Below are 20,133 nucleotides of genomic sequence, written 5' to 3' on the forward strand. Positions count from 1 at the left end.
ATTTATTTCTATTATCATTCTTCTTTGTTTTGTCAGAGTTTTAAATAATGAAAGTTATCTATTTATTTATTTAATTTAGCTTGAGACTATATAAAACAAGAGGAAAAACGGAGATTAAAAGCAATGTAAACTGAAAAAGTATCAAGTTTTGAAAGTTACAAGTTGCCGAAAACAGGGAAATAAGTGTTTTTGTGAACGTTGGAAAATATTTTAGATTAATTTATTTCTATTATAATTTCTGCCAGTGTTAATATAACGACATTTATTTATGCTATAAAACAAAAGAGGAAAAACGGGGGAAAATATCATGTTTTGAGAATTACATGTCGCTGAAAACAGAAAAATAAATTTATTTTAAAAAATAAAAGAGAGAGAGAGAGAGAGGTCTAATACCTCAATAAGGCCGTTTCTCAAACGGAAGGCTGCATCCTCCGGAGGTCGCATTTGTAGGCTGCATACGGCATCAAGCCTGGTTTATTTCAGTTAACTGAGCATTACATTTGCGAGTCAAAAGCATATTACAACAATTTACACTTAACTAAGAATAATGGTCAAATTTATAACTATTAATATACTAAAATAAGATCTTCTTTGTGACGTATGCAGCCTACAAATGCGACCTCCGGAGGATGCAGCCTTCCGTTTGAGAAACGGCCAATATGTGTATTACTTTTCACGCAGTATTGTTGTTCATTTCCGGGTTTACTCCGAACGCTAGAAGGCAGTAACAACGTACTTTGCTGCAGAAAAAGTCACACAGACAAGATGTTTTCGGTGCTAAAGTACGTGTTTACCCCTTTCGCAAGAAACACTTTTGCAAAAATGCACTACACTTCGGGGGTCAGCATTAGGCTTTTGCCCAGTTATAAGTGCTCTTTTGAAGACCCAGTGCACACGACCGTGAGTGGCTTAAAACCCCAACAACGCGTGGATCTGCGCTCTAAAATCACTGATGAAACGGGACGTGTTTTCCAAGCTTCTGCCGTCTACAAAGCAGACGATAGTGGTCAAGTTGACCTCAGCCGCGACCCTTCTCTTGGTGGCAGCTTTACGGGAGTTGAACCAATGGGCTTATTCTGGGCACTGAAAGCAGACGTTGACTGCAAGTTTATACACACAGACGTGACGCGTCCTGCTCTCGTTGACATTGAGGTCGTCAGAGACGATAAAGTCGTGGCCAAAGTGACAAACGAAAGACACTGCTTGACCGATGATGTCCGGAGAATCCCTGTAAAAGAAGGCAGGATCAGAGGAACTCTGTTTATGCCACCTGGTCAGTTATGTAGCTGTATTAAAGCAGTCATTCATATAGCAGTCCGTATAGGCAATTAAAACGGTCATTATAATTCAGCAGGTTATGCTGCTCTTATAAAGTCTGAAGTGTAAAATTACTCATTAAAGAGTCTCTTTTTAATAAAACATTAAATTAACTCGGACAACTCCGATAACAGATACCGAAGTTGTTGGCCATTTTCTAGTAGCGCCTCCCTGTGGTAAAAATAGAGTTTTTAATGCTGATATAATTTTATTAATTTTTTTAGGTAAAGGACCATTTCCTGGAATTTTGGATACAAATGTATTTAGAGGAGGTCCTTTTGAGTTGAGGGCAGCTCTGTTGGCAAAGAGAAACTTTGCTGTTTTAGCCTTGGCTTTCCAAGGTTACCAAGATTTACCCAAAAGAGCTGACAGATTTCACCTGGAGTACTTTGAAGAAGGTATAGATTTCCTACGTCAACAACCAGAGGTTAGTATGTGCAACCATTCATATGTATTCTTGTTACTTCTTATGATTTCTAAATAAAATGAAGCACTTTACAATGGTAGATTTATTAGAATCAGTGTTATTTTAGTGTCTCACTGAGATCATTAAAGTTTTTAGTAATATTTTAAATAGATTTTAATTTTTCTAGTAAGTTTTTTGTTTAGTTTTATCAATTTTGTTGTCTTTTTGAGATTTTTATTAGATTTTTTTTTTAAATGCCTATAGTTTTTTTTACATTTTTTGTTGAATTAGTTTTAGTGCACCAATTTAAATTAAATGAAAGTGATACATGTTGTGTTGGCAGCTATTTGAAATAAAATAAGGTACAATTTTATTTTATTTCTATTTAAGTTTGTCTTATGCTTGTCTTTTTTTTTCATTCAAAGGTCAAAGATCAAAAAATTGGCCTAGTGTCCATATCAAAGAGTGGAGATCTCGCTTTGGCGATGGCAACGTTCCTGCCTGGTATATCAGCTACTGTTTGGATCAATGGATGCAATGCCAATACTTTGGTTCCCATCTACTACAAGGACATCTGTGTTCCACCCCTCATGTTCGATGTTAAGAGAACAAAAATGACACCATCGGGCTTTGTGGATATTGGGGATGTTATGAATGACCCGATGTCAGAAGAAGGCCTTCCTAGCGTTATTCCCATTGAACGTGCCTCTGGTAATTTCATGTTTATAATGTCAGAAGCTGACAGGAATTGGCAAAGTGCCTATTATGCAAAACTAGCATGTGACAGACTCGAAACACATGGGAAAAATAATTACGAATTGGTGAGGTATGAAAAAGCGGGTCACTTTATTGAGGTGCCCTATATGCCCTTTTGTCTTGCTAATTTTCATGGTGTAGCTAACCAAGTGGTTTATTTTGGCGGGGAACCTAAGGCTCATTCAGAGGCACAGCTGGATGCGTGGAAGAGGATTTTGAATTTCTTCAAGAAACACTTAGAAGCTACTAATCACAACTGCAAATCTATGCTGTAAAAAGGGCATGTACAGTCATGGCCAAAAATATCGGAACCATTGGTAAATATGATCAAAGAAGGCAAGGAAAGTTTATTTGTATAGCACATTTCATACACAGTGGTAATTCAAAGTGCTTTACATAAAAGGAAGTGAAATAGTCATTAAAAATAATAATAATAACAAGGAATTAAAAATAATAATAATCACAACAATAAAAATAAAGTGATTTAAAAATTGATTTAAAAAGAATTTAAAACATTTAAGAATAGAAAATGATTATACATAGTGCAATCAGTTCGGACGTAGCACAGTGCTCATTCAATAAATGCACAGCTAAACAGATGAGTTTTGAGTCTGGATTTAAATGTGGCTAATGTTTTAGCACATCTGATCTCTTCTGGAAGCTGGTTCCAACTGCGGGCGGCATAATAGCTAAAAGCGGATTCCCCTTGTTTTGTGTAAACCCTTGGTATTTCTAACTGACACGATCCTAATGATCTGAGTGGTCTGTTAGGTTTATATTCAGTGAGCATATCTCCAATGTATTTAGGTCCTTGAGAGATTTATAAACGAGTAAAAGTACTTTAAAATCAATCCTAAATGTAACTGGAAGCCAGTGTAAGCACCTGAGGACTGGTGTGATATGCTCAGATTTTCTGGTTCTAGTCAGAATCCTGGCAGCAGCGTTCTGGATGAGCTGCAGCTGTCTAATGGTCTTCTTTGGAAGGCCGGTGAGGAGACCATTACAATAATCCACCCTGCTGGTGATAAAGGCATGAACAAGTTTCTCTAAGTCTTGACTGGAAACAAAACATCTAATTCTTGCAATGTTTTTGAGATGATAGTATGCTGATTTAGTTACTGCTTTGACATGACTACTAAAACTAAGGTCTGTCTCCAGAAACACCCCAAGATTTTTGACTTGGTTTTTATTGACCCCTAGAGTCAAGGTATGCATTCACCTTGAGAACTTCATCTTTGTTTCCAAATGCAATGACTTCAGTTTTCTCCTTGTTTAACTGAAGAAAGTTCTGGCACATCCAACAGTTTATTTCATCAATGCATTGGCAGAGGGAGTCAATGGGGCTATAGTCATTTAGAGATAAGGCTAGGTAAATCTGGGTATCATCAGCATAGCTGTGATAGGCAATTTGGTTCTTTCTCATTATTTGACTTATTGGGAGCATATACAGGTGCATCTCAATAAATTAGAATGTTGTGGAAAAGTTCATTTTTTCTTGCAAGTTATTTCAAAAAGTGAAACTTTCATATATTTTAGATTCATTGCATGTAAAGTAAAACATTTCAAAAGTTTTTTTTGTTTTATTTTTGATGATTAGAGCTTACAGCACTGATATTTTGCCAGAATCAGAATTGAAGTGAATATCATTTATTATCTTAATGAGCGCGGTCTCTGTGCTATGATGTGCTATGATGTGCTCAGAAACCAGATTGAAAATTGTCCAGGTATCCATTTGAGTTTAAGTATTTGTTCAGCCGATTAAAAACTACCTTTTCAATAATCTTACCTATGAAAGGAAGATTTGATATTGGTCTATAGTTGTTCAACATGGTGTTATCAAGATTGCGTTTTTTCAGAAGGGGCTTAACAACTGCAGTTTTCAGGGAGTTTGGAAAAGTCCCAGAAAGAAGTGAGGCGTTCACCACTTCTAAGAGATCTGCTTCTAAACAGTTAAGCACACTTTTGAAAAAAGATGTGGGAAGTGTGTCAAGATAGCATGTTGACGATGTAAGGTGCTGTACTATTTCTTTCAAAATTTTGCTATCAATTGCTTCAAAAACAGACATAGTCACTTCTTTTTGAAATTGCGGTCAAATCTGTGTGACCTCTGACGGTTTGTCAGTCTCTCCACAGTAGCAAAAAGAGTGCGAGTGTTGTTTAAGTCACTGTTTATAAGGTTTGAGAAGAAGGTTTGTCTAACTGTGGCTAGTTCCACATTGAAAGCATGAAGGCTGTCTTTATAGATGCTATAGTGAATTTCAAGTTTTGTCTTCCGCCACATCCGCTCAGCTTTTCTGCATTGTCTTTTCATACTCTGAACTGCTGTTGATTTTCTCCATGGTGATTTTTGTCTGCCATTCTTCTTGCAGACCCTTGTCGGAGCAATATCATCAATAACATTCTTAACTTTTGAGTTAAAACAATCCAGGAGAAGATCAACAGAGTCTGCAGAAATGCTTGGTGTTAAAGATATAGCCTTCATAAATAGCGCACTAGTGTTCTCGTTAATGCATCTCTTTCTGACAGAGACAGATCTAGATTCAGTGGTAACAGAGATCAATATATCAAAGAAAATACAGAAGTGATCAGATAGTGCTTAATAACAATGGATGAAATGTTTAGACCTCTACTGATGAGTAAATCTAAAGTGTGTCCACGATTGTGTGTGGAGTGCACCCTGGAGTGCTCAAAATTATGAATATGAATGGGAATATACTTCAGAGATATTTTACTCATAAAAATTTCTAGGGGTGCCAGTAATTGTGTCCAACGTGTATTTTAAATTCATTATTATCCAATGAAAGGTTTGTGAATTTTTTTAAATAAAATATCAAAAGGATTAACAATGCAGCCTAATTTTCACCGCCTTTGATCATATTTACCAAGGGTGCCGATATTTTTGGCCATGACTGTACATTCATAGCATAGTCATGATATTCCATTAATGTTGACTTGAATTACTGTAATTTCTAACGTAGTTATCAAAAAGATCAAATTGAACGAAGCACATGTATGATTTGCTTCATAATCCTATGTTTATATCATACAGAGTATGGAGAAGTTGTTTGTAAAATCAAACTCATTTGGATAAATGTTATCAAACATTACCGTGAGTTTGGGGTTAGTAAGATTATTTTCTTTCATTAATATTGTGAAATATTATTACAATTTAAAATAACTCTTTTCTATTAGAATGTGTTTTAAAATGTTATATTCTTGTTGTGCCAATGCTCAATTAATAAAGTAGAATTCTTTAATGCCACTATTAATTTAAAGCATCCTTGCTAAATAAAAATTCATTTCTTAAAAAAAAAAATATATATATATATATATATTTTGAATGGTAGTGCACTTTCACTGCTTAGCCACATTTTTGCAATATAACTGAACACTGATTTTAAGCTAATCAAACGCATTAATAGTGGTGATAATACTTTACTTACTGTGTATTTGCATTCCTGTTGTATTCTCTCTGTATTTCTACAGTACATCTGTTTTATTGTACAGCCTCTGGTGTCTTCATTTAAAATAAGCCTCGATGACACCTTCAGCCTTAGTAGAGGGGAAATACAGGCAGTTTTTCTCCCGAATCTTTTCTTTCTTGCAGAATATTTATGTTTAGATAAACATTCCATCAAGGTGCAGACACTGTGAAGGAGAAGTGCAACTATGGGCATTGCTTACAAGTGAGTTACTGTATGTACCTTAGACTTTTATGTTTTACCCGTAACTTCCAATAAAATACAACTAAATATCTTAAGATTATGTGCGTAATTTTATATATACAGTGGTGTGAAAAAGTGTTGGCCCCCCTTCCTGATTTTTTTTTTTTTTTTTTTTGCATGTCACACTTTAATGTAATGTAATGAAGTTTTTATTATGAAGTAACATGGCCCTATGTGAAAAAGTAATTGCCCCCTAAATCTAATAACTGGTTGTGCCACCCTTTGCAGTAATCAAGTGTTTGCGATAACTGGCAATTAGTCTGTTACATCGCTGTGGAGGAATTTTGGCCCACTCATCTTTGCAGAATTGTTTTAATTCAGCCACATTGGAGGGTTTTCGAGCAGGAAATGGACTGTTTAAGGTCATGCCACAGCATTTCAATTGGATTTAAGTCCAGACTTTGATTTGGCCACTCCAAAACCTTCATTTTGTTTTTCTTGAGACATTCAGAGGTGGACATGCTGCTGTGTTTGAAATCATCGTCCTGCTGCATAACCCAAGTGCGCTCGAGCTTGAGGTCACGAACAGATGGCCGGACATTCTCCTTCAGGATTTTCTGATAGAGTGCAGAATTCATGGTTCCATCAATTATGGCAAGTCATCCAGGTTCTGAAGCTGCAAAGCAGCCTCAGACCATCACACTACCACCACCATGTTTGACTGTTGGTATGATGTTCTTTTTATGAAATGCTGTGTTGGTTTTATGCCAGATGTTAACAGGACACACACCTTCCAAAAAGTTCAACTTTTGTCGCATCAGTCCACAGAATATTTGCCCAGAAGTCTTGGGGATAATCAAGATATTTTTTGGCAAATGTGAGACGAGCCTTTGTGTTCTTTTTGGTCAACAATGGCTTTTGCCTTGGAACTCTCCCATGGATGCTGTTTTTGCCCAGTCTCTTTCTCATGAACACTGACCTTAATTGAGGCAAGTGAGGCCTGCAGTTCTTTAGATGTTGTTCTGGGTTCTTTCATGACCTCCTGGATGAGTCGTCTTTGTGCTCTTGGAGTAATTTTGGTAGGCCGACCACTCCTGGGAAGGTTCACCACTGTTCCAAGTTTTCTCCATTTGTGGATAATGGCTCTGACCATGGTTCGCTGGAGTCCCAAAGCCTTAGAAAGGGCTTTATAACCCTTTCCAGACTGATACATGTCAACTATTTTGTTTCTCGTCTGTTTATGAATTTTTTAAGATCGTGGAATGATGTGTTGCTCTTTAAGCATGCTTCACTTTGTCAGACAGGTTCTATTTAAGCGATTTCTTGATTCAACAGGTCTGTCAGTAATCAGGCCTGGGTTTGGCTAGTGAAATTTAACTCAGCTTTCTAAAATAATGTGGTTAATCACAGTTCTTTCATGATTTAATAGGAGGGGGCAAGCACTAATTTGACGTGAATATTTGACGTCAATTTGACGTTGACTTAATGTTGGATCTTGGTTGCACAACCTAAAAACAACAAAATCTCAACATCAGCTGACGTCGGTATTGGACATCAATTTAACATTGACATTAGACGTTGAATTTACATTGAATTCTGGTCACCCGACGTCGCAACCGAAATGTAACCAAATATCAACATCTTATGACGTTGTGTGCCTGTTGTGTGCCTGCTGGGATTTAGTTTTCCCTTCATAATAAAAACTGCAAGTTGTGTTTACTTGTTATCTTTGATTAATATTTAAATTTGTTTGATGATCTGAAACATTAAAGTGTGACAAACATGCAAAAATTTTAAAAATTAGGAAGGGGGCCAACACTTTTTCACACCACTATATAAGCTGGTCAGTGGGATATTAGACAACATCCACAAATGATTATTAGGAAGCCATAATCCAAATTAATCATTCTGTGCCTCAACAATGCTAAACTTTACTATTGTATTTAGCATTGTATTTATACTATATGATTTTAAGGTGTAGTTCACTCATAAATGAAAATTGTCATTTACTTTCAACCCTCAAGATGTTTTTTTTTTTCATACAATGGAAGGCAAAACGTTTTACAAAATATCTGCTTTTGTATTCCAGAGAAGAAATAAAGTCATATGGGTTTGGAACAACATGATGGTGAGTGCATTATGACAAAATTAAAAAAATTTAACTAACTGTCCCTTTAAGTTTGTTGCAGCATAGCAGCCATTATATCACATTGCACAAATACATGAAAGCGAATCTCACTGGATGAATGCAGATGATTGTTTTCTTTCTGATTCAGAAGTGTTTTTTTTTTTTTTTAAACATGAAAATGATTGAGATCCTCTCTGTGCAGAGCTCCAGTGGTACTTATTGCAAATATTTTAGAGAGCACTGTGATAAGGACGCACTCCAGAGGGCCATGTCGTTTAACCCGGACTACTTAAGAGGAGAATCTCTTAAGAGTTCTTGCATGTTGATTAACTGGAAAAGATTCTTTTTATATTTACAGAGGAGCTGTTACTAGCTGTCAACCTGCAGTGCATGGCATTCCTATGAATTGATGGTTGTGTTCTTTTGTGTGGAATCGCATGATAATTAAAAAATGTATTTGAATATAAATAGTCCAAAGGTGAATAAAATAATGGTAATAACATTTAAAAGTCTTCACAGTTTTGCAGAAACATGTAAACATGACCAAACATGTTAAATACGTGTAAAAAAAAAAAATGTTTTCTAGCCAATTACCGAGATAAAAACAAAGAATTACTGATGTGGATGACAATATAAGCTCTACAACAGAATCTGCAACAAAACTGTATTATGGTAATGAAAGCTAAGGATTGGTTATTAGCTGTGTCATTATTTTCTATAGGGCCTGTATCATTGTGAGCTTCAGAGCTCTTTCGCTCTATTCATGAACTTATATTTTAGTATTATGTATAGTCACTGGACAATGTCAGAATTTATTAGCATGAGGAAAGTCCCTTTATGTCTGAATAGAAGATGATATCTAGTGCCAGAATATTATAGTATCCTTTAATTACAATCACGGTCAAAGAAAATAAATATTAAATCAGATTTGATTAACATGGAAGAAGTGAAATAGACAGGATCAAGAAAAAAGCTTACTAAGCTACAAAAATGTTTTACTACAGTTATATATTGTACTGGATTGACTTAATTAATTGAACTTTTTGTTTAAATGATTTTTAAATCGTTTTATGGCCTTTTTGCTGCAAAATCACAATGCTGGAGCAGCATGTGGATCACTTTATTATTAGATGTAGAATTCACATGTAGTTTTGAATTAGGTGAAAACGAAAAACACTTCTTGAAAACACCACACATTTGTGTAATTGGACTTTTGACTCCAAGCCTTTTAGTTACTGAAATATTGCTTAACCCTTCTGACAACATCCTTGTGTGACAACTAGCCCCAGTCTAATTTCATGCAGGCTTTAGAGATTCCTCATGGGTTGTCTAAAATTTCCCCTGACCAAGGACCGCTAGCCTTCCTATTATAGAAACGAGCAAACAAAAGCAACACGTAGACAAATTCAGTGCAGTGTGAGGTTTGCACACTCTGCAAGGAATAGTTTAATTTGTGAATTCGGTATAGGCTTCATGCTGGCGTTTTGCTCACAATGAATTATTCACTTAACAATAATGAAAACTGATAAAATAACGTGTTTGAGAATACTGTTAATACCTTAACAGGCGTTGCTTTGTTCGCATGCAGTGCGTGTCTGGAGCAGTATCTGGCCAAATACAGGCTCCATCCAAACCTCTGGTTGAAGTTCTCACGCGCCTCTCCAAGACGCCGTAACAGACGGATACGGTGACGTTTTATTGTAAGCGCCCACCGTTCATTTGAAGAAATAAAGCGCTATTGTCACTCGCAATGAAGCCTGTTCGCTAAAGCCCAGTTGTCAGATCATCCACTGACACGATATTTAGCGTGATGTGCGTTTACCAAAATCGTTTTTTGGCACTCGGATCTGGCTATGATCATTCATAACGATCTCATACGGGTATGTTGGTAATTTCTCTGGCATATTCTCTATAGGTTATCGTACACCGTGTAGGCATTATTATTCGCATACAGTTGCATATTTCAGTAACCAAATGCACGCGAAGTATTGTATGTAACCACTATTATTTCATCTTATGTTCGTCTATTTACATGGCTAATGAAATGAAGTTGAGTGTTGAGGCGAGCGTGAACGTCGCCGTCACTGTCGTAGGCTATCGCTCCATCAATGACATATATATGTGATCTGTGCTGTGAAAACAAAATTATGCCTTTTTATATCCGAAACATTCTTTTAAATATCGCGATTCTGAAAAGGCAGTTGATTAGCGACAAGGTAAAGACGTAATGCAATTTTAACCAAATCTGCAATATGCAGTCCAGTCTGGGACATGTTATTATCGTGAAAGATCTCCGTCCAGCGTTTTTCCAAAATGTTTTACGTTTTCGATGATTTTGATGACCTGGAGTAAACTCGCGTGTTAATCATGATGGACACAAAATCATAACGCTCGAGCTCTGTTCACCAAGAACGTGCGCGCGGCGAGACCTGAGCCGAAGAATTATAGTGGCGCCTCAGATATGAATGATGATGGAGGCTGATAACGCGGAGAGCTGGTTTCCTCTGTCAGAAAACGGAACCACAAGTTTAAACGCGTCGAACCTGGGTTTCCTAAACGCGTCGAATCTGGGTTTCCTAAACGCGTCGTCTCCGGTGGGTCTGTGGGGTGATGCTCAGGATAAAGAGGTGGCACGACCGGAGGAGATCCTGCAGGCGCAGGAAAGAGCTTACAAGGATTTCACTACCACCATTCAAGTTTTCATCCTTATCGGCTCCCTTCTGAGTAAGTAGACGAACACGGGAATTAAAAATGTTTGGCTGTTCATCAGCAAATGTGTGGGGGGGCTGCACTGGCTTCATCCCTAAATATATTTTAATAAAACAAACAATCACATATAACTGGTTAATTGATGTGATAAACTGCATTATCCAGTTTGAGCCTATTATAAATTAATGGCGAATTGCTCGGTGCGTATGAATGGATAACCACTCTAAAGGTTACAGTTGGGGCACAAATTATATTTGGAATGTGAAAATTTAACAAACATGATCTCACAGGCTATATTTTCCGTGATAAATCACATTTTAGCAGATGTTACAGTGTATGTTCATATCGAGCCAGAGGTGAGAAATTGTAAACAAAGGCATTCACACAATGATGACACAGGTGTTGTAATTAGTCATGCTACAGAAAAAAATTATTTTCACAATCTGTACAGTGTAAGCCCTGATGTTAAAATGAATGAAAAACAACAAAAGTTGCCAAGGTGGCACTTGAGTCATTTTTTTACTTAAATATTCAAAACAAAATCAATATTTTTGTGTGTGTGTGTTAATACCTCAAAGTACACAATTTATTCTGTGGGGAATACCCAAACCTTTGTTTAAATTTATGTATGGGAACTTATGGCAAGAATTAAATAGGCCTACATCTTAAGGTTTTATCTCTTTGTGGTATTGCTGATGTTGAAATAGCTGCTTTGTGTGATTAGCTTTCTTTTTCATAACCTGTTGACTTCTTTGCATGCACATGAAGGTGCATATGAGAAGTGCAGTTTTGTGTTTGCTTTTGTGAATGTGTTTATTAAATTATTGATCTCGGCTCAGTGATTGTGTCCTTTGTATAATCCATGATTATATCTTTCTAAATTAGTAGAAACAACATTTTAATCACAAGATGCTTGCAACTAGTTAACTTAAGCAATTTACTCAAACATTTTCAGTTAGCAGCTGTCCATATTTTAGATTTTTACAGTACATCACAATTCATCTGGAGAGCTTATGCTGAGATTCAGATCATTTTGATGACAATTATTTTGCTGTTGTTGACACTTTATGCAAACAGCTTGTTTTTTTCTTTTCTTTCTAAAAACAAAACATACTGTATTAGAGAACAGCGCTATTTAAACGATTCACCATTCCAGAGACATTTCCAAGAAAATGTGTTAAGATGATTGTGTGAATTCTTACACATTGCAGCAAAATGATTATCACATCTAGAAGCCAACGATCATGCAACAAACAGAAACTTAGAAATGGGATGTTTTTACTGGGACCATTCATGCTTGGACCAATACCAACAGAGATATGTAATGTTTCCTTAGTCAGTATAATGTCACATGCCAGGTTTCTATAAAGGAGGCGTTTTACTACACAACAGCCTCTCACTTTGACAATATTACCTTGAACAAAAACACTGACTTTTGTTCACACAGATTACATATAGGTGCTGTAGAACGTTATTGATAATCTTATCTTCTTTAATGCAGTGTATTCCGTACCAATAGAAATGATGCAATATTTGGAGAAAGGGGAAATAGAGTATTCAGAGCCTTCTCGCAGTAAATGAGATTTTTGCATTGTTTATAGTATAATGTCCTTTTGTTCTGCTTGTTTTTATCTGAACTACGTCAGAGGGAGGCAATTTCGTCAGACTCTAAACAAATGAGCCATCACATGACTAATTAGCCTGCAGAGCACTTAGTAAATGACCGTAATCTGATGATTTGTTTCTGCACTGGATTAGGGCTCAAGTTTCAGAAAAGTTAGGAATTTCAGACATTCGTTGTTGTTATGGAAAGTCATTGTGGCACTGGGTTAGTCATTATTGCACTCTAGTTTTATCCTTGGTGTTCATTTGGCAGACTGCTTGGCTCATGCACTCCAAATGAAAAGATACAGTTGTTTTTCTGATTGCCAATATTCCAATATCTGTTTGTTGCGTATGCATCCAGTGCATACATATTGAATAATTCTCAGACAAAGACTGGACATATCATCCGAAATGGAAAATTCTGTTATCATTTACCCTCATGATCAATATTTTGAAAAAAATATGTTTTTGTCCATACCATGAAAGTCGATGGGCAACAGAAACAATATTGGACCCCATTGTCCTTCATTGATTGGACAGAAACACTCTAAGACATCTTTCAAAATATCCTCCTTTGTTTCTACAGAAGATATACATCTATGGAGCAACATGAGGGTGAGTAAATGATGACAGAATATTCATTTTTGGGTGAACTATCCCTTTAAAAACACAGCATGATTTGACAATCTTCTGTTCTGACAATCTCATTACTTTTGTTTGATTTTCCATCATTAAGGTTAATCAGACATGATAATTACAGCTAAGTTAGCCAACAGCCAACATCTATTCTCATACTTCAAAACTCTCAAACTTATTAGAAAGAGTTGAGAAACCACTAATGGAACCCCTGTGAAGTTTAAATACCACTGTTAGCCACGGGCGTACTGGAGACTTCTGGGAACAAATGGACAATTGTCCGGCACTGTCAGTGTGGACTCAAAATGTCACCAGGATAATAACACAGAGGCAGCTGCAGATGGATTCCACCGTGCTTTGCCCGTTACACCTGCATGGTAATGGGAAAAGATGAAAGTCACAAGGCAAAAAGCAAAAAGATGCACCTTCCGAAAGTGTGTCAAGCGTAATAACAGGTCTGGCTAGAGAGCACCTGTCACCCAAGTGCTCTGTTCACATCAACATCCAAGAAGAGAATCACCTCAGGCTCCATTTCAATTCAAGGCATGTGAATTCCATCATGTCCGTGCATCATTTCTTCCAAGTAAATTAATCTTGCGTAGTTTTCCACTTGAAGTGACATGCTTCATTTCCATTTAGCCCCAAGTGAAACTTTTTTACATGCTCTCCCTGATTGTTTTAAATACTTATCTATGGTATGAAGAAATGAAGCCTACTATGGAAGTGTTTATCAGCTACACCAGCTGTGTTGTCACGTGTCATGCCAAGGAATATTCTGGGTTCAGTAAAAGTTAAGCTCAATGGACAGCATTTGACTTTTAAATTGTCCCTCATGGACAGTGGAAGTAAATAGGACCAGATCTGGAAGCTTATAAGTATATTCTTGGGTTAAAACTTGTATATCATTTCACCTGTAAAGTTAAATCATCATTTTTACGGGAACTTTACGGTTTTAGCTGATAAATTGTATGTAGTTTTATACAAAACAGTGATACTTTAATACAAAAATCTTTTTGGCTACTATTGCAACAAGTATTTTAATGTTTTACAGATTGGACCCATTCGCCTCCATTGTACTGTAAGTGCTTTACTATAACCAAAATTTTTGCTTTTTCAGAGAAGAGGAAATTTACTTTACCCAACAAGTGTCTCACCTCATGTGAACATCTCAGTATTGCAAACACTTGGTTTTTATGTGCCTGTGCATGCTAAGCATTTGCTTCTTCCTAAAATCTTCATACCCTGTGCTGTGAGGCTTGTTTGTCCTTCACGGCAGTATAAGAATGCCATAATGTTGTTTACAGGAACCACAAAGGGAACAAGGCTTTCTTTCCCTTCAAATTATCGTGCAACCTTCAGGTACCTCATTGCCATGGGAACTGCTGTAGACAATAAGATGCAGGCTGCTCATGTCCCACTCACATTCAGTTGTGTCCTTGGGTACTGACCTAGGCTTGTAACCCTTAACCTTTTCATCTCTTTGTCCCCAGGCAATACTGCCGTGTTGTGGTGCACTTGCTACACCAATGTCTTCAAGTCTGTCACCAATCTCTTCATCAAGAACCTAGCATGTTCTGGCATTTGTGCTGGGTTGGTGTGTGTGCCCTTTGACATAGCCTTGAGTGCCAGTCCCCTATGCTGCCTATGGGTCCATACGCTTCTGCTGTGCAAAGCCATCAAGTTCCTACACAGGCTTTTCTGTTCTGCCACTGTGCTCAGCTTTGCTGTCATTGCCCTGGATAGGTGAGTGGATATCCATACTAATTCACTCATCTTTTGCTAAGAACTAAAGTGTAATTGCTTTAGATTTGAGGTCACTAAGGGTCTCAACCAAACAATAATTTAAACAAAATAATAATATTGTGAATGATCGCTTGAGAAATTCTGAAAACACTTACAGTTGTACTCAACCCATGGGCACCAGCTGTTTCACAGACTAGTGCTTCCATAGCAACCTACTCCGCCAGACCCTTTATCAGTTCATTGAATAATTTATTTTGCTTAGCACAGAAGCCTTTCTTGAGACCAACATTTTTTCACTTCAGAAAAAAAAAAACATACATGCAACATGCAGACACAAATCATCACAATAAAACATACTGATTTCCATATATTTTTGATTTCCTTTTTTCTTTCTTGGGAATTTCAATCTGTCTAAAAAATTGATTTATGTATTTTTTTTGCACACACAAAGCATTTTGGCTGTTCTATAAACAATTTAGTCCTCTAGACAGTATCAAGGCTATGTAATTGATTTAACTAGGTCTGGGAACAGAAGTGTTCTTATTCAAAAACCAATTCTATTTAAACGAAAAACATTTAACACAATTAGCGTTGTCAGATTTTAGTGAGTCTAAACCATTCAGCACAACTAGTACAGTCTGATCTTTAAGCAAAGCTGCCTCTTTAATTGAATCAAAACTCTTTTAGCAGTGTAGTCTAACCGACCCCCAAACGAATGACTCTTATGAGTCGCTTCTTTTTACTCAAAACCATTCAGCACTACTTGTTTAGTCCGATCTCTAAATAAATGACTCTTATGAACTAGTTCTTCTAAATGAATCAGAGTCATTAGCATGACCATGTATTCCAACTGATTCCTAAATGAAGGATTCGTATGAGTTGATTCTTTTTAGTGAATCAAAACAATTCAGCACAACTAGTCGAGTCCAGTCCCTGAACAAATATTATTAGCCAACAGAAAGCTGCTTGGTTTGAAAACTGCTCCTGTGTGAGCTGTGCTTCGTTTGGCCATCAGAACAGGAGTGGACCTTTTTGCATTTGAAATTTCTGCAAAATAATGTGACTGCGCAGTGATGCCTTCTGTCTGTTTCGCTTCCAGGTACTACTCAGCACTGTATCCACTGGAGAGAAAGATATCAGATGCCAAATCCAGAGACCTGGTCATCTACATCTGGGTGCATGCGGTGGTAGCCAGTGCCCCTGTGTTCGCTGTAAGCAATGTGACGGATGTCTACGCCACCTCTTCCTGTTCTGACGGCCAATCGCTTGGACATCTGGTTTATATGATCACGTACAGCATCACCACACTCATTTTACCACTAGCCGTGGTGTTTCTAGCTATGCTACTAATCCGCCGCGCACTAAGCACCAGCCAGAAGAAGAAAGTGATCATTGCGGCGCTGCGCACTCCACAGAACAGCATTTCCATCCCGTATGTGTCTCAGCGTGAGGCTGAACTTCACGCCACACTGTTGTCCATCGTTCTAGTCTTCGCGGTGTGCAGCACTCCCTACGCCGCTCTAGTCATATACCGTTCAGTGCTGGGGGCCACTAAAGCCTCGTCTTGGTTACAGCTGACTGCCGTGTGGCTGCCGAAGGTCTCTCTCCTCACCAACCCGCTGTTTCTCCTCACAGTAAACCGTTCTGTGCGGCGTTGCCTTCTTGATATGCTAGCACGCCTGCATCGCCGCTATAGCCGAAGGAACATGGTCAGTGTTGGGGGTCTGGCTGAAGTAGGACCACTAGGGGGCGAGACTGTTGTTCGCTCTGGTAGTCAACTCCTGGAGATGTTCAATATCGGCCAACAACAGATCTTCAGACCAAATGAGGACGAAGAAGATGAGAATGAAATTTCCTCTGTGGCCTCCGCCAACTTTCAACCCAAAGATGAAGGACAGGGTGGAAACGGAGGGGCGGCAAGAGAGCTGCGTCAGCCGCAGCCAGGGGACGCGGTAAAAGAAGAGGGCTTAGTGTTACCAAAACATTCCCCTATTCAGTCATGTGCCTACTCCTCTTCACAGGTCGCCCCTGCGACTCCCACGGACCCTGAGGATGCAACACAGTTTGGTTTTGGGCCATTTGAGCTGCCCCCACAATGGCTGCCTGAAACCAGGAACAGTAAGAAAAGGCTCCTTCCTCCGTTGGGTAACACACCAGAGGAGCTGATCCAGACCAAGCAGCCCAGAGTTCGGCCCGAGAGACGCATCAGTAGAAACAATAAAGTTAGTACCTTCCCTAATGTGGATCCATGAAACAGTGCAGTGGACCAAATCATAAAAAAGCCAAGAATTAAGACAGTTTGTGTTTTATATCTAAAGTTATTTTGAGATGATTTTCTATGTGAGTGCAGATCAATGAAGGACATGGAGAGTATATGTTTACAGCAGGAAGTAAGAGGAATTTACATTCTCTCTCTTGCTGTCTGTTTGGACGATTTAATAGACATCCCTTTGTCTCCATGTACTGACAGAACAGGAAATTGATCTTTCACGGGAAATTCAAGAAACAAACGTAAGGTAGGCATGGATTGTATGACATTTGTTGGAATGGTCAATAAAATTAATCACAATCATTTTTTATGTAGATACGTCTATGCTGTGTTGAATCTGACTAATGTGTCCTGCTTAACTTCTTGAAATATCACCCCACTGTCCACATGTTATTTAGCACTATAATCTATTTCAGATCGCTTGAACAGCTAGTTAGAATTGAATGTATTGCTCTCAAAATTAAAATATTATAGATTATAAATGGACTTTTTTGTTCACTACCATTCATATTTTTTTTTCGTGTTTTTGAAAGAATTCTCTTATGCTCTCCAAGTCTGCATTTATTTGATCGAAAATACAGTAAAAACTAAAATTGTGAAATAATATTACTGATTTCTATTTCAATATATATTTTAAGATAAATCACATGATCCTTCAGAAATTATTCTAGTATGCTGATTTGGCATTTGGAAACATTTATTATTACCAAAGTTTTTTAACTTTTTTTTTTGATGAACGGAAAGTTTAAAAGAACAACATTCATTTCAAATAGATTTTTTTTGTTGTAACTTGTAAGTCTTTTGCTGTCACTTTTGATCAATTTAATGCATGCTTGAATAAAAATAAAAACTAAAAACAAAATACCTTACTAATCCCAAACGTTTTAATGGTAGTGTAAGAGTTCAGTCAGTACTTAAACTACTATGTAAAGTAGATGTGGGAACATCTTAATCAGTTTCACGATGCAACTAACATGCTGCCACATACACTGGTGTACAGTGTATGAATTTGTGCTTCATTTTAATGCAGAAAATGTGCCAAAACCAATGTGGGTTTATATGCAAACTCAATATTACTGTTGGAGTTTCTCAGGAAAAAACATTTAATCGCACTGAAGTGTTCAGATTTTACTTGCTTACCATTAAGAACAATCACAGTGGGCTGTTATCAAGATTTTGCAAATTTGTAGATCTGCTTGGGAAACAGAATGCATTTTAATATGGAACTTTGAATTATTTAATCGGTTTGCTCGCAGAGTGACTCAGACTGACTGTTTCTATGGTGGGAAACACAATGAGAAACATCCTCCGCTTAGAGGTCATTTGACAGTGAGGTGTTGTTTGGAACAATGTAGTGTAATCTTAGTACATAAATTATGACTCTCAGGCTTTTGTTTGCCTTTTATTGTTAAAAATGTTCAGTGCTTTCTCTTCATTCTCCAAGCCATTCTCGGGCTAATTATACTGCATTTGCTTATATTTCTTACATGATTAGTTGGAAAAATTATTTCTTTTTCAATCATATCTGCACAATTATACAATAATCTACAATACACAATTTACAATAATTAGATCTTTAAAAAGCTAATTTAAACGCAGACGATAAAGGGACAGTTTTGACATACAGTTTTGGCTCATTAAATCTCTTCTGAGTTCTTCAGTAATTGACTAGTATTCAATATACAAGTATGTCTTTCCTCATTAAACATATTTTCATAAAAAGAAACATTGTTTCTCTGAGTTAATCGCCTTTTATGGAAAAAGCAAAGCTAAAGTTTAAGCACTTGCATGTGACAGAGAAGAAAAAAAATGTATTAAAGACGACAGCATGTTTTTCCCCATATGCCAGGTTTAGTGCCGTTAATTAAAAAGTCTTGATGGATTTTAAAGTTATTTAATGTGTTTTCCAAATCCAGAAACCACTAGCTTGGATTTCTACTTCAGCTACACCATAGCTGGTTTGTGGAATTAACATAATACTTGTGCTCTTTTTCCCCCCACAATACTTTAATGTATAAAAAGGTCAAGCAAATGTTGTTTGGAAGTACACTGATTGCCATCCATTTACATGGCTCTTTAAACATACATTTAAAAAGAAATAATGCTATTTTTATGATTTCCAATGCATTAGTTAAATTGTCTGATGGAAGCACATGTCTCTCAAATTTAGCTAAACTAAATACCTCAAAATTGAAGGCAAGGGTTCATTTAATTAGAGTTGCCTAGCAACTGATAACCCAGCCTGTGGCATGCATAATGGTTGACTTAATAGGACAAGAGTTTACTGGCTTTTTATTCATTTCTTTCAATGATTTTTATTTATCATTTATAAAAATAATATTGTCCCTGATGTCATCCTTGATATTAAAGGGTTAGTTCAACCAAAAATGAAAATTCTGTTATTAATTACTCATCCTCATGTCGTTCCAAACCCGTAAGACCTTCGTTCATCTTTAGAACACAAATTAAGATATTTTTGATGGAATCTGAGAGCTTTCTGACCCTCCATAGACAGCAATGATATTACCACTTTTTAGGGACTCCAACATATGCTTATGAAACTCCCTTTAAAGTTGTAGGCTATAATAGGGTGACCTTACATCCTTTATTTCCTGGACATGTCCTGGTTGGAATTTCTAAATTAATCTCTAGGTTTTGGCTTTGTTTTCCTCTTGTTTTCATACTTGTTGAAGGTGATGACTGAAAGTAGTTTGACCAAATAGCATGCAGGCATCGTACATAATCAACCAATAGTGGCATGCCAGAAAATTGGATTTACAGAGAATGGTCAAAGCAGTGCAAATGCATACATATAATGTATGAGGACTGTAGACAGCGTGTTTGATTAACACATTTTAAGAAGTTAAAAAAATTCCAGCCAGGACACGTGTGGAGGAAA

At 37.1% G+C, this 20,133-nt stretch overlaps 2 protein-coding genes across 6 annotated transcripts; both read left to right on the forward strand.

Annotated features, from left to right (window-relative positions):
- The first annotated feature begins 703 nt into the window (after positions 1-703).
- Positions 704-6,239, forward strand: acot20 (acyl-CoA thioesterase 20). Its single transcript, XM_058756566.1, has 3 exons — positions 704-1,273; positions 1,542-1,744; positions 2,149-6,239. Exons 1-3 carry the CDS (start codon positions 766-768, stop codon positions 2,752-2,754), a joined length of 1,317 nt encoding a protein of 438 aa, XP_058612549.1. The 5' UTR covers positions 704-765; the 3' UTR covers positions 2,755-6,239.
- Positions 6,028-17,537, forward strand: gpr176 (G protein-coupled receptor 176). 5 transcript variants are annotated; one of them, XM_058756563.1, is made up of 5 exons: positions 10,862-10,996; positions 13,173-13,201; positions 14,274-14,300; positions 14,713-14,965; positions 16,065-17,537. In XM_058756563.1, exons 2-5 carry the CDS (start codon positions 13,186-13,188, stop codon positions 17,215-17,217), a joined length of 1,449 nt encoding a protein of 482 aa, XP_058612546.1. In that variant the 5' UTR covers positions 10,862-10,996; positions 13,173-13,185; the 3' UTR covers positions 17,218-17,537. The 5 variants fall into 5 exon arrangements, with proteins under 5 accessions (XP_058612547.1, XP_058612544.1, XP_058612545.1 ...); XM_058756564.1 differs by lacking the exons at positions 10,862-10,996; positions 13,173-13,201; positions 14,274-14,300 and adding exons at positions 6,028-6,165; positions 8,234-8,272; XM_058756561.1 differs by lacking the exon at positions 13,173-13,201 and having other exon boundaries at positions 9,593-10,996.
- Positions 17,538-20,133: the final 2,596 nt, after the last annotated feature.

Source organism: Onychostoma macrolepis, chromosome 20 (genome assembly GCF_012432095.1).
Source record: "Onychostoma macrolepis isolate SWU-2019 chromosome 20, ASM1243209v1, whole genome shotgun sequence".
In the NCBI taxonomy this organism is placed as follows: domain Eukaryota; kingdom Metazoa; phylum Chordata; class Actinopteri; order Cypriniformes; family Cyprinidae; genus Onychostoma; species Onychostoma macrolepis.